This window comes from Frankliniella occidentalis, unplaced genomic scaffold (assembly GCF_000697945.3).
Source record: "Frankliniella occidentalis isolate FOCC.00 unplaced genomic scaffold, Focc_3.1 Scaffold112, whole genome shotgun sequence".
Classification (NCBI taxonomy): Eukaryota; Metazoa; Arthropoda; class Insecta; order Thysanoptera; family Thripidae; genus Frankliniella; species Frankliniella occidentalis.
Genome location: NW_026267240.1, coordinates 569,367 through 585,506, shown reverse-complemented (window position 1 = coordinate 585,506; position 16,140 = coordinate 569,367). Strand labels below are relative to the sequence as shown.

Genomic DNA, 16,140 nt, shown 5'->3' with positions numbered 1-16,140 from the left:
ACCACACCTGCCGCGCCAACCGAAAAACTGACGTTGTTACAAACTCTTTCCGGCTAGACTCTTGTGGATGATCGAGAGGAAACCAACTCCCACAACCCACAACACAACCAGGAGGCCTGAGACACAACCGACACAACACACACACGTCGATCATTGCCTCCTCCTAGTTTTTCATCCACCAAACGATTTCTACTGGGAAATTTCTCATATGTGTATAGCCTCGCTTAGGGCTCTCGCTCTCTCCTCTCCTCGGTTTTAAGCAAAGCAAAGCTTTGAAAAAAGTTGGTTGAAGTCTTTCTTAAAGTAAAGTTTAAGCGGCCGCTGCACCTTTCAAGTAACAAGTAATCCATGGTAAATTAATCGGCATAGTTGAACGGATATTCCCTAGGGTCCTCCAACTTATGTCAAGCCTGTGTTGTCTTTAGATGCCTTAAGTTGAGCTCATCAACAAACAGCTGTTCAACTGGATAGATGTTTCTCTTTCTGCAGTATGGTGAGAAATGTTCTCTTTACTTGTCACAACAAAATCTATCAGAATATGTAACGGGAAAACAGCTGATTTACTGTACTGTTTCATTGTGTATTCCTGCAGATGGAAGATGAAAAGTGTGATATCCGAGGTGTTCATGATGAGTCTACTTCAAAATCTAGAAAGTCAGTGACAAATTCAAGAAAAAAATCATTAACAGACGATGGAACAAGGACAAAAGATAAAGGGGAGAAAAGAACAAAAAAAAGGAAAGGGAGTGATTCAAATAAGAAGCCGAAAAAAGAAGATGGTGGTGACGCAAAAGTAACAAATTTAAATCGACTCTCTTCTGACACGCCTGATAGTGAATTAAGACTGGATCAGTCAGATTCTCCTATAACAGATGACGTATTTGAAGGTTCAAATAGTTCCCAAGAAAGTAATGAATTGTTGTCAATGTCATCGCTTCTGAAATCAGTATTAGATCGTAAGAAAAAGGTACTTGATTGTTTGCCTTAAAATTGCAGCACTTCATTTGTCTGTTCTCAAATTAATGTAGTTATATTATTTTGCAGCTTCTTCTTGAATCTGACGAGATACAACAGTTCTTCACAACTCACATGATCAAAAAAGAACATTAGGGTTGGCATAATAGCTCAGAGTACGCATTGAGAAATCTGTCACCTAACGTCAACTTGTTATCTGATGTCAAATTGCCCTGGATTTGATTCACCTATAATTTCGGTGACAATGTTGAATTTCTTACTGGGGTGCCAAACGAACAAAAGTCTGAAGGGTGGCATTGCGGTCTTTACTGCAACCAAGCGAGGCAAATCCAGCAAAATGTATGTCACTACCCAGTGAGCAATGAAATGTAAGACTGATGTCAGAACAATATCAGTTATCAGAAACATGTCAATTTCAGGACCACATTTTTATCAATCTGATGCGAAAACCGACAAATTTCTGATATCTGACCTCGTTTTGATATCGGTCTGATACTGCATTGCTCACTGGGTGTGTGGTGTGTGTCCTGTTGTGCTCAAAGTGAGTTGAGTTGAGTTAACTCAAACTGAGTCCATGGTGAGATTTTGATGTTTATTTGGCCAACACAACTTTTAAAGGGAGTCTACTGCAGAACCACTGTGGTCACATCAGAATCATGGTGTTTATTCTTTTAAAATATGAACTGTCATAGAATTTACAAGTCTTTAAATATCCAATGACACTATATGTACCGGGAGCCATATACTGTGATACAGTAGTCAATTAAGTACCAGTATACATTCAGAATGCTGGTCATATCCCTTACAATTATGCTTTCAAAAATAACATCCCTATTTTCTGATGTAATTACCAATTTAAATGAATTTTAGGAATTTGATAGCAGGCCCTTCAATTATTTTTTTAAGTCAACTCAATACCAATGGGACATGTAATTGGGATTACAAAAGAGACAATTTCAATTGTTAATGTTGAGCCGTTATTGTGATAAATGTCAACAACAATAATTTAAATAGCTGCCAAAAATGAATTCTGTACGTCAGCTATTTTTAATAATCTTTCAATCTGTGTAGACTTGGAAGTCAATTTTTTACATTTTAACTATTGTTTAGAAGTATAGTGTGTTCACTACTTGTTTGTTTTGTTTTACTGATTTTCTGTTATCAATTTTCTGGGGAGTTATTTTTTAAGGTCAATGTTTAATAAAACTGCTGTCAATTACAGACAATTTTACCAGGATCTGCCTTGTATAGGCGTTTGTACTTTGTGTTCTTTTTCAAAATGTAACAGAGTACATGCCCAGACATCATAATTTGCATTGGATGAATTTTGAAAGCCATGGTGCAGATTTTAGAGTGAAGAACTTATTTTTCTCAAATTAGGTTGCAACATCCTATTTCTGTCCAAAATCACACTCTTTCATTGATACTGCCTTCTCAACTAGACATGTGGAGAATCCAAAAACTGTGCTGAGTGGTGGGGGAGGTATTGGGTGAACAAAATCTGAATCTGATCTGAAATGAAATAACTTAAGCGACATTGAGCTATAACAAATTTATTGAATACTTCACGTTACATACATATATTAAATATGGCACTAATCTGGAAGACACACATAAACAACACTTGGAAGACATGGCGATATCATTTTGTACTTGAAAATTCATACGGAGCAATAAACCTAAGCTGTCAGCTCAGGCCCTGAATATTGTCTTTGATTTACTAAAATTAAAAGAAAAAAGATGTTATGACACATGACATCTACAGTCTGTCATTCAAAACTTTGAACTATGTACTAAAATAAAGTAATTCACAGTTACAGGAAGACTGAGTGGCATCTTATTATAGTTAAAAACCATTTACAATAGAAAATAAAATCACAACAAACATGAAACATGTAGATACTGTCTATGAAAATACGATTCAGCATCAAATGCAAGCAGTTCTAACTTGCACATGATTTTCAGACTTAGAGTGGAATTGGAATGTTACACTATGTTGCTGCTTGATATGAAAGCATATTGAGGTATAATCTAGTATTTGTATCATAGAAACTAAAAGCTATAGAACATCTTTCCTTTGAAAATGTGAACTAGTACAATGAAGACAAGACAATTACTGATTCATAGTGAATCATAAACAGTTATGCAGACAACATAGCTTGTCACAAACAGTGAGCCATTATGAAGTAAAAAAGAGAGCGCTTAGAGATTTCCAAAGCAGAGATATTTCACATCTGTATACTCCTCAATTCCATGATGTGAGCCCTCTCGCCCAATTCCTGACTCTTTAACACCACCAAATGCTGCCTCTGTGCATGAGATCATGCCTTCATTGATTCCAACCATACCAACTTCAAGTGCTTTACCAACACGCCAGCACTGAGCAATATCCCCACTGTAAAAGTAGCCAGCTAGACCAACTGGTGTATCATTTGCAATCTTCAAAGCTTCTTCTTCTGATTTAAATCTGGCAAACAAAGAATATGTGATAGCTAAAAAGTACTGAAAATAAATTTGGTGCAAAATGTAATGGACTGTAAGAAAACCTGCTTACTTGATGCAGGCTACAACTGGACCAAATATTTCTTCATTGTAACAGATCATATCAGGTTTGACATCTGTGATTAAAGTGGGTTGATACCATCTTTCCCCCAAGTCTTTTGCCGGGCCTCCTCCAAGAAGCACTTTGGCTCCTTTCTTCACAGCATCTTGAACTATATTGTCCACCTGAAAAGTTCAAATTCGCACAAAGTTGTCTCTTTAACAAATAAAGTTTTTCCCTAAATTAAAAGGTAGCTTACTCGATGAAGCTGAGAAATATTAATCAGAGGTCCAGTGTTGCAGTTCTCATCTTTGCCCTGCTTAAGCTCTTTCATCATGGTTTTCTTCAATTTTTCAACAAAATCATCAAAAATAGATTCATCTATGAGGAATCTATTGGCACTGACACAAGTCTGTAGAAAAATAAAAAAAAGGTCATTATTGTTGATAATTAATGCCACCAAGAGATAAAGGACAATGCTTAAAACCATTTGTTGCCATTTCGTACCTGCCCACAATTTCTAAACTTGGAAGCCATTGCACCTGCCACTGCTTTATCCAAATCAGCGGATTTAAATACAATGAAAGGAGCATTCCCTCCAAGTTCAAGAGATACGCGTTTTATACCTGTTGCACATTGCTGATACAATAATTTTCCAACTCCGGTTGAACCTTAAAAATTTAAAATTAAATGCTTCCTTTAACTTTTGTTGAGGTAATAAAAAAGAATTGCGGTAAAAGAATCATATTTCTTTTCACAGTAACATACCAGTGAAAGAGAGGCCTCGCACAAGTGGACTTTCACAAAGGAGCTTTCCCATAGGAGCAGCATTTTCTCGACTCGAGGTGATAACATTGAGAACACCTTTAGGTATTCCAGCATCATGAGCTAGTTGAGCCAATGCCAAAGCTGTGAGAGGAGTGTCTTCAGCAGGTTTGATCACACATGTGCATCCAGCAGCAAGAGCAGCTCCTGCTTTTCTTGTTATCATTGCATGTGGGAAGTTCCACTAAAATGTGAAGATTAACAGCTTTAAAATTGTAGTGGACTTTTTCAAGGTAAGAGACAAATTATGTCCACTGAGTCATACCGGTGTAATAAGAGCAGCTACTCCAATTGGTTGGCGTATAAACAGCATTTCTTTCGATTTTGCTGGACTTGCTGCAATTTCTCCCTGCAACAATGTACAGAATATGAAGACCAGCTCTTGGTAAAGACTTATCAGTTAAGATAGTAAACTCATACCGTTATTCTTCTTGCTTCTTCTGAAAACCATTCAATGAATGAGTTTCCATAGAACACTTCTCCAAGTGATTCTTTAAATGGCTTGCCTGCCTCAATGCTGACTATGCGGGCTAACTCTTCTTTGTTGTCCTCAAGCAAATTAAACCATCTGCGTAGAAGATTTGATCTCTCCTATAGAAAAACGTTGTATGATAAATTTTCATATAGTCTTCTATAGAATACACATATTTCCCAGCTGTGCCTTTACCTTAGCAGTTGTGCTGGCCCATGGTTTGAAGGCATCATGTGCAGACTGAATAGCTGCATTTGTGTCCTCCACATCCATATCAGGCACCTGTCCTATTACACTTCCATCGGAAGGGTTGACCACATCAAATTTCTTCCCCTTCATTGATGTCACCCATTCCCCATTAACAAAGGCTTTATCACGAACAAGCGACATGTTTCGTTGCAAGATGTGCAAGGTACTTCTCTGGATAGATTAGAAAAAAAAAGGACACAGAACATGCAGTTATAACAACTTTTTCAAACCAACTAGGAATTTGAAAGTCAGCCAGCCTGGTTATATACCCTTTGGTATTCTTGCTGTGACCCTACCACATGGCAACATACAAACAGTGAGATAAGATAGGCTAACAAGAGTTAACTGGGGATAAACGCTAACAATATACAAACAGTCTAGAGGTGAAAATGTCAGCTGTCAAAATAATCAGGTTAGGTACAGCGAGTGTTTAGTTTCGGCGATAATAATGAAGGTTACCTTGAGGAGTAAAGATCCGACACAGGTTAGTCCTTTCATTTCGAATGATTTTCTGTGTAACCTTTGCACAGCGTGACAGTGCTCTCCAGCCTCACCAAGTACAGCACAGCATTCTAAATTGGCACTGATAACACTCAAGCAGCCTAGCAGAAGCGCCCTTCCTCCCTCACCCCTCACCCCCCGCCTCCCTTAACCCCTCCCCATCCCCCATCTCTCTTTCATGGCGACAAACCTAAAGAACGAAATCTTACACATAAATCTTCATTTTGCCAACAAATTGTTCTTATATTTATTCCAAAGCATACTATCTATTTTACATGTTAAGGTTCTTGTAGAGAATAAACCAAGGTCAATTCTCTTGAAAAAGAAATCACTAGTGCGACTTGAGCCCGCGACATTATTGGCAGAAGGCAAACCCAAACACCTCTTCTCAAGAAACCACAACAAACCATATTTTGACATTGAATAATGGATAATTCAAATAAATTTAGGACTGATTTTAAATACTACAAGCAAAAATGTCCACTTCCCGACTTGAATAAAGTTTTAGACTTTTCAAATATCATAGCAGAATCTGCTGTTCAGGTAAGAAACACTCAAAATGACAAATTATGCAGGTTATTTTCACATGTGCTGGTAAAAATAATAATTAAATTAGCATTTTGAGACACACTTGTACTTTGCGAGTTCTATTTTAACCATGCTGATAGTTGGCGATCCCAAAAAAAATAATTTCAACCTCTTCCAATTTCAGAGTATAAAAGCTGTTGAAGACGAATATGTCAAAATAAAAAGCGAGGAGGAAAATTTTATCGCCAGTTTAATGTTGCCCCCTTCTGAATGGAACATTTATGAACTAAAAGATAATCCAGGTAAATTATGATGTCTTTGTTTATATTATAATATCTAAGTAGTGTAGAATTTTGCCTATAAAGCACTTGTTTCATTTTTAAGGATTGTTATTTATAAGAAACCCATTTACACCAATCGGTCAAAGGTTCTGGATATATCGATGTTTACATGATTATACGCGTAAACCAAACAGACTAAACATTGATGCACATAATATTCTGGATTCATCTAAAAATTGGTGGAATATTTCTCAAAGGTAAGAACAATCCTATTAAAACCAAATACCTAAATTTCATTTTCAAGTACATGATTAAATTTTTTTTAAATTCTAGGGAAGATCAGGAGTCACTGCGCAAGAAACTGAGATGGGCCACTTTAGGTTACCATCATAATTGGGACACAAAGGTAATAGATACTAAATGTCTTCCACTTAACTCTGTCTTCTTTCCTATTTCATCTTTCAGATCTGTAAACAATTGTCTATCTTTAAAGGCTTACAGTGAAAACGCAAAGGATCCATTTCCTAGTGAACTAGCTGTACTTGCTAAGTATGTTGGACGCATAGTTGGCTGCCACAACAATTTTAGTGCTGAGGCAGCAATAGTCAACTTTTATCATTTTGACTCCACACTTTCTGGACATACAGATCACTCAGAGGAGGATATGTCAGCACCCTTATTTTCATTCAGGTAGTTTAACAGCAACTTTGCTTCATAAATCATTAATAACTGCATTTTTAGGGCATTTATTCAATTCAGATAAAAATTATTGTAATTTTTAACAGCTTTGGTCAAACTGCAATCTTCCTCCTTGGAGGTAAATCATTAGAAGAAGCACCAACAGCAATGTATATAAAGAGCGGAGATATTGTAATAATGTCCAAACACAGCAGAGAGTGTTACCATGGAATCCCCAAAATAGTTGCTGCTCAAGAATTTCCTTGGAATATTTTTCAAAATTCAAATAGACCCAGTGCAAACCTTGGAGGACAAAAGTCTAGTGAAGACTGTCCTTATCCTCCATGCAAAAAGACTCACACTGATTCGACCGAGAATTTAAATGAGAAGCAAACAAGCATCAAGCAAGAGAGAAAGAACTTGATTGATAATATTCTTAAAGAAGAATTTTGGTCACCTTTTCATAGGTACATTGAACAATCTCGTATCAATATGAATGTACGGCAAGTATTGTGCAAAAACCATGTAGGGCTGTCCACTTAAAGAATAAACTGCTCTTTCCATAAGAAATTCTCGAGATGTATTAGAATGTATTTTAAAATCCAGAGCTTTCATTTGGTCACTGTCTTTCAATTCACTGTTTCCTTTTTTTCTGAATAGACCCAGAGGGTGGGGTAGTATTTTTCCTTTTTACTGCAGCTCTGTTTGTTTTATTGATCTTTGTTTTTTTCCTGGGTCTATTGGCACTGGAATCAACCTGCAAGTGAAATAACATATGATGCATGAAATGCATATAATGCTCCAGAAGACCAAAAATTTTGTGATACAGAGAGAAATTTATTTTTAAAAGTACCTTAGTAGTAGCTCTTAATGGACAGTCATTCTTCTTGTGCCCTGGTTGGTGGCATGCAAAGCACCCTGAGGGTTTAAATTCACCACACTTATGATCAGGTAGACAGCAACGCTTACATTCTTTACAATGCTTCCAAGTTGGTTTGACACAACGGGAACATTTGTCACAATGGACATAGGTACGGCCATCCTTTAAAAAATAGGTAACTTTAATAATTCTAAATACTTTTTAATAATATATTGTCTTTCTTAAAGTAAAGTTAGATTTTAATACCTTTGATGTACAGCTGTTGCACTTGTAGCAATGCTTATTTTCTAAACTGACCCATCTCTCACAGAAATCACAATGGCGATAGCCTTCTTCTTCAGGAAATGGAAGTTTGGATGGAGGAATATTCGTAAATATTCTAACAGGTGAGCCATATTTACGACCTTTCTGACCTACAACATATAAATTAATTATACACATCAAAATTGAACAGTTTATAAGTGTCTTCTTTGTAGATTAACTTATGGAGGACTTTGAAGATAATGTACCTTGTTGGAAAAGAGGATGGTTGTCATAATCAACTTTGTAGTCAAGCATGGACATACTTGGACAACTGGTAACTATCATAGGTTCCATGAAATAAGGAAAAATCCACATCACTGCAAACAGAAGGCACAATCAGCATAACAGAAAATTATGAAATAAAATAAGAAAAAGTATGAGAAATGTGTGGAAAGAAAATAATTACGCATTAGAGGGTTGATTCTGGATTGATGAAGTTGTTTGTGCATTTCATCCAGGCGTTGGAAAGTATATACTAGAGGTTCAACACGGCCACCAAATGGTGGGTCAGTGACTATTGCAATCTCCATGCCATCAGCTTCCTTCATGAACTGTAGTGTCACTGCTTTACCGTCTTCACCCGCAAACCAGTGACAGTTAAATGCATTAAACCACACAAACTCCCCCTTCTTGTAAAATTGATGCTGTAATTGAATTGAAGATCATTTCCTGGGCTGGCATAAGAACCATATCGTACAACAAGGGGGGGGGGGCGCTTTAAATAACTTACATAACGATGGTCGAAATCCAATAGAAGACTTCGCATTTGCCCAGGGTATTCACTCCTAATGAATTCATGAATGCGAGGAGCACCAACACAGAGAACTTTGCAGACGCCCGCGCTACGCAACATGTCCACTATGACTTTGGTCGAATTCTTGGCAAACAGATACTGTGCCTCCTTCTTGGCACTCTCTTGAGGTTTGAGGAGCTGGGATCAACGACAAAAGTAACAATTAAACAAAGTCCATCAACGCCTTTTCTCAAGATTCTTTGCTTGAGGCCTGCGGAGCCAAAGGGCGGCACCGTCGAACGCATCGTAAGTCCCGCGTCCTGCGTTCTCAGTTTCACCAACATGAAGATAACATCCAGTGGGTGTAATAACAATAAAACACGCCCTTGTTTGCGAGGAGTAGACAATAAAGCAACAAATATTACATTTAGGATGCAAACGAAATGCCGTGGAAATGAAACTCATCTGCAAATTCATAACAAAATTACTAAAATTAAAAGTGCGGTTTGACAAACTGAGGAGAAGTGTGAAGAAGCAAAGGAACAAGAACATTTCACGGGCAAACAGGGGAACCAAGTTGTTTACGTTCGTGCTGATTCAGATCTCTCTCCAACAGCGCAAGTCGTCAGCTTCGCCTCTTCACAGCCAGCTGAAGATGTTCAATTAGAAGCAGGGAAGAACATAAAAGTGCCAGTTTCATTCAATTATGAACCTTCACTCACTGTCTAACATGGCAGTTCTAACCCGTCTGCTGGTAGCCATCCTATGGTTTGGTTCTTTAGCGACAGTGACAGCAGCTGAAAATACTGGTTTTTGTGCAATAGACAAGCCAAAAGAAGACTGTGGCGACTCAGTGGAAGAGAAAGACACATTCTCATCGCCATTATCAGTACGCTACCTACTCTATGATGTTAATCCACCTGAAGGGTTCAACTTACGGCGTGATGTATACATGAGACTTGCAATATTCATGCATAGGATAAAAAAGAAAGAAAATTGGAGATTAGTGCTTCCCCCTTGGAGTCAGCTGTACCATTGGCAATCCTCAAATGTCGGGGAACAAATTAAGCTACCCTGGAGGATGTTTTTTGATGTGAAGAGCCTCCAGAAGTTTGCCCCTGTGATAGAAATGGAAGAATTTTTAGGAAAAATACCAAAACACAGACCGGCCATTGATGAGGTGTATATTCTTCAACACTACAAGGACATGTGGGATGAAGGAAAGGAATGGCAAGACCGTTGGAGCATTGAAGCCTGCATTGAAAGTACACCATATAGTAAATCTGGAAAGGCATTCAAGGGACCTTTTTGGACCTACAAAAACTTAACAGCGCAGAAAGTAGAATGTGCTTCATTTCAAGGGCATGCTACACTTCTTAAAGGATTATTGAATCAAAGCAAAGCTAAAGTGGTAATGATTGATCATGCAGAAGTTGCTTTGCATGACACATATGGAGACCATGTATATTGGGAGTGTCGTCGCAGTATGAGATTTGCTCACCATTTAGTTGAGATAGCTAAAGGGTTCCGCAAAACACATTTGGATTCTTCAGATGACTATGATGGAATAAACAGACCAGAAGATTGGCTTGAGGAGAAAGAACAGACAACCAGAGGAGGGGGACCATACCTTGCCGTGCATCTAAGAAGGAAAGATTTTCTCTGGGGCCGTGCCAAGCAGGTTCCTGACCTTCAATTTGCAGCAGAGCAGATAGAAGAAAAAATGAAGGAGCTGCAATTGCGGAAAATCTTTATAGCAACTGATGCCCCAAAAGCAGAATTTGCAGAACTAAAAACTCATCTTTCAAAGTTTAAGGTTTTGCGCTTTGAACCATCACCAACTCTGAAATTTGAAATTAAAGATGGAGGTGTTGCTATAGTAGATCAAATAATTTGTTCTCATGCAAAGTATTTCATAGGTACCCATGAATCAACGTTTTCCTTTCGAATACAGGAGGAAAGAGAAATAATGGGATTCCAAAGGAACACAACATTCAACCGTTTGTGTGGAAGAGAAGAAGGTTTCCCGTGCACACAGCCAACACAGTGGCCAATAGTTTATAAGTAAATAATAGCTAACCAAGTTACTATATAAAAAAAATAAATAAATTAATGAAGCTAAACAAACCAAAGTTAATGTTCAATTTAAATAAGACTGAGTACTCGCTCAAATAATAAATATGCATTAAAGTTACATAGGATGCAAAAATAATCATTTCCTTGTGAATTCTAGAGTTTGTCAGCTTTTGTTAAATAAAAATTAGGCAGGAGACGTACATCTGTTGATCTCCTGAATTAGGGTAAAGACTACTGGATACATTCTTGCTTATGATTGTGATTAAAAGTCCATTGTGATGTGCTTAATATATTTACCAAAGTGATAAAATGCCATATCATTAATTGTGTTTTTAAGTTCTAAATAGATTATTAAAATTTTTATAAAAATTGTACTTAAGTTATTTAAAACCCATAAATGATGTCACTTACTTCTGAAGGATGGAAAAGTTGATGGTTAGTGACATTCCTTGTCTGGTCATGGGTACTATGACAGTTGTTTTCCTCAGGAAGTAAAAGTAGATTACACGTGTGGCAATAACAGCATTCTGTGCTTGGTAGTTCAGAAACCTTAAGAAATCTGAAAGACAAACGAGTCAATACACGTGATGGAAGTTAATGTTTACAAGTCTGCTTTAACAAATACCTTGATATTAGTTGATCATGGTCTATCTCAGGAAGAACTGCAAGTTTTCTTTTATCCCACAGCTGCTTCTTTTTAACTGTCCATTCCTCTCCAAATTTCATAAAAAAATTACAGTCTTTTCTGTCCCTACAAGCTGCACACGCATAGAATTTCTGCTCCTCTCCATCCGTTAATCGCTTGAATAGGATTGTTGGACCTGACATCAAAGTAGTCTCACAAGAAAGATTCACAAAAAGACAAAGAGAAACAATCTAGTTTAACAGTTTAATCCTACCATGAGGACATGAGGGGTTGTCTTCTAGCTGATCTAGGATAACTTCAACTCCCTTTGAATTTTCCATTGATGAAAAGGGGGTTAGCCAAAGTCCAGTGGAAAACACCACTTAAGAGAGAAATCCTCTCGACGATATGAGTCGAAATACTTCAAAATTAAATCGAATAAAACGAACTATTTTGTCATGGAAACATTAGATATTCTGGGGACGGTGAATTTTGGGAGAGCATGAGTAAATACCATGAGCGCCGCCATATTTGTTTACATCCAGGTTTTGCGTTTGGCATGTGTTGCCAACATACCGGTACTTCACAGTAATCTAATAAAAATGAGAAATCCCACCACGAAATATACGATAAAAAAAGTAATAACACCTTTCAGGGGATGATGCTTGCTTGCTTAGCGCACAAAGTTCCCGTCCAGTGCTTTAAAGCCTGTTTTAAGAGGCCCTGTGGAGGCCAGGGCTGCCACTCTCCACACAAATGGCGGGAAACATATGATTTGCAGCGGGATACTTGCTAAAATTATTTTTAAAATCATCTGTGAATGTATAATTTCAAGAGCGCTCTTTCTTATGAAATTGTGAATGCTCTCACTAGTTGCCTACAACACATACAAGTTTGCGCTACACAAGTTTCCGGTGCTGATGCAACGTCGCTCCCGTCTTGCCCATACGTATCAAGGCGATCAATAACAAACACAATGTAAAAATAATAATAATAATAATAATAGTGAGTGAGAGGACGAGTTATGGCCGCATGACGTCAATCGAGAAAATGTACTTGAAGCCCAGATGCGACATATAGATTGTGCATGTGCAAAGGCCTGGCCTGCTGGGTGGCCCTTCTACACTTAGGCTGCTTTTCCTTTTCAAAAATCCGTACGTACTCATTTCGTTTCGTTCAGGAAGCTGACATTTGAAGCGTGCGGAACAGGTACAAACGCCATTTTTCGCATCGGTGCAAACATAATTCCAACGTGACGCACTCTGACGCCCCTAGCGCCACGACATTCGCGACGCCCCTGACCTAGCGCCAGGGCTCTGATCGGCGCCGGCCTCGGCCCGATCTACACAACCCTATCGAGGCTGGTGGAAGAGTGACGCGACGTTTCGTCACTCTCTCGGCACACGCGGTCGTCGTTGTTTTCAGACATGAAAACGCCCCTTGCTCAACGTGACACATTTCCCCCTTCTGTGATAGCACTGAACACTGCCCTCTTCCTGGACTTCCCCCATAGTTATAGGTCAAAACTAAGTCATATTATAGAAGTTTTTGTCATTATGTACATAACAAATGGCGCATTTCCTTGCGACGTTATTGTAATAAATGACGAAAATATGACGTATTTATGGAAACTTTCCCGTTTTACTTGGGCTTGTCACAAAAAGCCCGGCAGGCAAAACTAGGTCTTTTTTACCAGGACAAACAAATACAGCGCATAACGCATGCCTCTTAAACGGACCCGACCAACGACACGTTTCGGCAACTTTCATCTGCCGAAAAGAATGCCACACAAACTGAAAACCAAGTCCTCAATGTGGGTCATGTGCATCCTGAAGGTGCATGCCGTCGATGCGGCCCAGGTAAGGCCACGGTAGAGAACACCTGGAGCGGCCCAGAATAGTGTATTTCGGCCATAACGGAGGCAGAAAAAGAGCGGGTAGAACATAAAGATTCCTGATTGATCGAGCCTCTACCTCCTCTACCGGTGTGACACAGAGGCGGGAATCTCTCGACCAACCTGAAACGTTTATGGTCTACCCGCTCTTCTTCTTCCTCCGTTAGCCGAAATACACTATAAAGCCTCGCATGCTGCATGTCAGTCGACCAGCTGGGGCTACCACCACCTCGTCTCGTGCTCGATCCACTACTCGGGGTCCCCCGGAGGATAGGAGAGCAGCAGAATTATAGAACCCTTGGGACCCGTACTTTGTCAAGTCGGCCCCCAGAACGCTGAAGCAGCTGAAGCAAGCGGCTCACCAAAAGCACGAAGAACCAGGCACAATTAGCACTACCATACATAGTGTGGCACGATTACCTTAGCCTGTAGCACAGCCCTCCCGCTGTCAGCTATCATCAGCCCAAAGTGTCCGACAAATGTCGAATCAACCACCACCACCACCACCACCACCACCGGTGCACAAAAAATAAAATAAAAACACCCGACCCGAGCCCCTGCTCGCGTCGCGTGCGGCTGTTGTAAAGCAGAAGTTTGGAGGAGGGGGGGCACACTTTCGGCTTCTGGTAGAGACCTGGTAGAGACAGTCGTGGGGACTGTCTAAAAAAATCAAGCACTTGCAGCAGATGTACTGAAAACGAAAGTGCTGCCTGCGACGATTATGAAGCCCGGACCTCCCGCGGCGGCCGCTAAAATTAATTCCGCCGTGGGGGACTTTGCTATAAATAGCCCGAGTGTATATTATTACAGACGGGTGCCTTATCAGGCCGGCGCTGGTCCAGCGAAAGCCTCAGTGCGCGGCTTATCAGCCGGCTGGGCAGCGTGGACTGCGGCCCGGGAGGAGGGCTGCTGCTGCTGCTGCTGCTGCTCCACGCCGGGGTCCCCGGTGACGTCGGTCCGCGAGACGTGCCCCGCGTCACGGCCGGGCGGCTGCTGGGTGCCCGGCGCTGCTGCTGGGCCCCGGGGCCCTCTGGCCTGGACGGCGTGCACCCCCGGCGGGGCTGGCACCCGGGAGAGGCCCCTGCATATAGCGCCGCGCCGCCGCCGGGGCCCCTCACTCGCGCGTGTCGTCCGCCGCCGCCGTCCCCTCCTACACCATCGCGCACCGGGCGTGGCGAGGCGCGGCGTCGCGACACCGGGCCGCCCAGCAGAGCCGCGGCGATCCCCTCGCGCGGGCCCCCGCTGCCCCGCCGCCTGCCTCACCGCAAAACCTGACTGGTCCGGTCGGGTGGGTCCCCCTCTTCTCCGTGTAACTCTTTTACCTCATCGGCCGGCCGCCGCCGCCGCTGAGTAGACTCGGTCGCCGGCTCTCGCATCGCACCTGCGCTGGGCGGACGTTGTCGAGCCTGCCGTCTGGAGCAGCCTGTGGTGCCGCAACGTCCGCGTCGAGAGGAGCAGCAACGAAGCACACCATGCCGTCGCTCGAGAGGTAAGTGACCACGGCGCCGGTTGGCGTCCGCAAGGCCGTTCGCGGTCGAGCCTCCCGGTCCAGCTGCTGTCCCCTTGCCGCCGCCGTCTGTTTGCGTGGACAGGTGATGTCGCACACCGTCTCCGGATCCTGCTGTCCGCTCAGAAAGGACAGTTGAGCAAAATCCCCCTGCAGGGCCGCGAGCCGGCTCGGAAGAAACGACGGGGCTCACAGCCTGTGCGGGTTCAGTGTGATAATGGACCTCCCGGAGTGTTGTCCGGGGCGAAAGGTCGAGGCGCGGCGCCGCCATCTCACTTTTTAGCGCCAGCAGGCAGCAGCCGCGCGCGAGCCACTTTTTCATTCGGCAAAAGGCGGGCATTCTGTCTCGCCATGTTATCGCCCGTGACAGCCGTGGACCCCGCCAGCCACGCCGCCGTCGCTGCTGCCACCCGCCCGTCCCCAGTTCCCCGTGTTTTTACATGCAAGACGACGGCGGCCGTACATATTGCTGCACGACGCCCTTGACTCGACTTTGTTTTTGCGCTCGGCTCCTTGTCCACCGCCGCCGAGTGGTCCAGTGTGGTCCGGCCGCTCGCCCGCCCCGCCGCAGCAGGACCCGTGAACTCACCTGCACTGTACCCGCCTGCCCCACACAGAGACGCGGAGGCCTTCCTGGGGGAGTGCGACGCGCTGCCGCTGTGCCTGTCGTCGCCGCCGTCCCCGGGCGCCAGCGGGGACTTCGGCAAGGACTCGAGGTTGTCCTCGTCGTACGGCAGCACGGCCAGCACCCTGAGCGCCTCGACGGCGCCCGCCGCGCCGCCGGCCCCGGCCGCGGACACGCAGCAGCTGCAGCCCAAGGTAAGGACCGTACACGCGCTGCTCGACAACGCGGTCCGCAAAAGGGGGATGGAAAGAAAACAGCCGAGCAGCCTCCCGGCTGGGGATTTGAACCCCTTGTTGTGCCGAGCGCGCTGTCGCGTGAAGAGCGACGGCCGAGTTTTCCATTTTCATACGCGCGCTGGCCCATCCTCTGTCTCCGTCGCACCCGCCGCTACGTGCCGGTCCGGAGGGAGCGAGGGGCTGCAAGGGATGGGGTAGGGGGGACATGGG

At 42.5% G+C, this 16,140-nt stretch overlaps 6 protein-coding genes across 9 annotated transcripts in view; 4 read left to right on the top strand and 2 right to left on the bottom strand.

Moving 5' to 3' along the window:
• The first annotated feature begins 221 nt into the window (after positions 1-221).
• On the top strand, positions 222-2,212 carry LOC113208294 (uncharacterized). 4 transcript variants are annotated; one of them, XM_026425238.2, is made up of 4 exons: positions 222-351; positions 426-493; positions 593-967; positions 1,045-2,212. In XM_026425238.2, the coding sequence occupies exons 2-4, from the start codon at positions 491-493 to the stop codon at positions 1,108-1,110; spliced, it is 444 nt and encodes a 147-aa protein (XP_026281023.1). In that variant the 5' UTR covers positions 222-351; positions 426-490; the 3' UTR covers positions 1,111-2,212. The 4 variants fall into 4 exon arrangements, with proteins under 4 accessions (XP_026281023.1, XP_026281024.1, XP_052126104.1 ...); XM_026425239.2 differs by having other exon boundaries at positions 238-334; XM_052270144.1 differs by having other exon boundaries at positions 264-281; positions 389-493.
• Positions 2,213-2,512: 300 nt separating this feature from the next.
• Positions 2,513-5,698, bottom strand: LOC113208292 (succinate-semialdehyde dehydrogenase, mitochondrial). Its single transcript, XM_026425237.2, has 9 exons — positions 5,523-5,698; positions 5,010-5,234; positions 4,763-4,933; positions 4,608-4,691; positions 4,286-4,526; positions 4,025-4,188; positions 3,777-3,929; positions 3,530-3,702; positions 2,513-3,442 (listed from the first exon to the last, which is right to left on the bottom strand). The coding sequence occupies exons 1-9, from the start codon at positions 5,559-5,561 to the stop codon at positions 3,178-3,180; spliced, it is 1,515 nt and encodes a 504-aa protein (XP_026281022.1). The 5' UTR covers positions 5,562-5,698; the 3' UTR covers positions 2,513-3,177.
• A 110-nt stretch (positions 5,699-5,808) lies between these two features.
• LOC113208287 (nucleic acid dioxygenase ALKBH1) lies at positions 5,809-7,621 on the top strand. The gene is made up of 6 exons (XM_026425232.2): positions 5,809-6,107; positions 6,277-6,394; positions 6,477-6,630; positions 6,707-6,779; positions 6,867-7,063; positions 7,159-7,621. The coding sequence occupies exons 1-6, from the start codon at positions 5,991-5,993 to the stop codon at positions 7,592-7,594; spliced, it is 1,095 nt and encodes a 364-aa protein (XP_026281017.1). The 5' UTR covers positions 5,809-5,990; the 3' UTR covers positions 7,595-7,621.
• LOC113208285 (rRNA N6-adenosine-methyltransferase ZCCHC4) lies at positions 7,609-12,267 on the bottom strand. The gene is made up of 9 exons (XM_026425229.2): positions 11,943-12,267; positions 11,669-11,864; positions 11,455-11,602; positions 8,965-9,165; positions 8,641-8,878; positions 8,441-8,551; positions 8,178-8,344; positions 7,905-8,093; positions 7,609-7,808 (listed from the first exon to the last, which is right to left on the bottom strand). The coding sequence occupies exons 1-9, from the start codon at positions 12,007-12,009 to the stop codon at positions 7,686-7,688; spliced, it is 1,440 nt and encodes a 479-aa protein (XP_026281014.1). The 5' UTR covers positions 12,010-12,267; the 3' UTR covers positions 7,609-7,685.
• On the top strand, positions 9,196-11,076 carry LOC113208286 (GDP-fucose protein O-fucosyltransferase 2). The gene has a single exon (XM_026425231.2). The coding sequence runs from the start codon at positions 9,674-9,676 to the stop codon at positions 11,033-11,035; it is 1,362 nt and encodes a 453-aa protein (XP_026281016.1). The 5' UTR covers positions 9,196-9,673; the 3' UTR covers positions 11,036-11,076.
• Positions 12,268-14,583: 2,316 nt separating the features above from the next.
• LOC113208319 (uncharacterized) overlaps positions 14,584-16,140 on the top strand; it is a 4,485-nt gene continuing 2,928 nt past the window's right edge. Inside the window, exons 1-2 of the mRNA XM_026425273.2 lie at positions 14,584-15,051; positions 15,687-15,888. Of these exons, the coding sequence (XP_026281058.2) occupies positions 15,035-15,051; positions 15,687-15,888 (219 nt within the window). The 5' untranslated portion in view covers positions 14,584-15,034. The remainder of the gene's footprint in view (positions 15,052-15,686; positions 15,889-16,140) is intronic.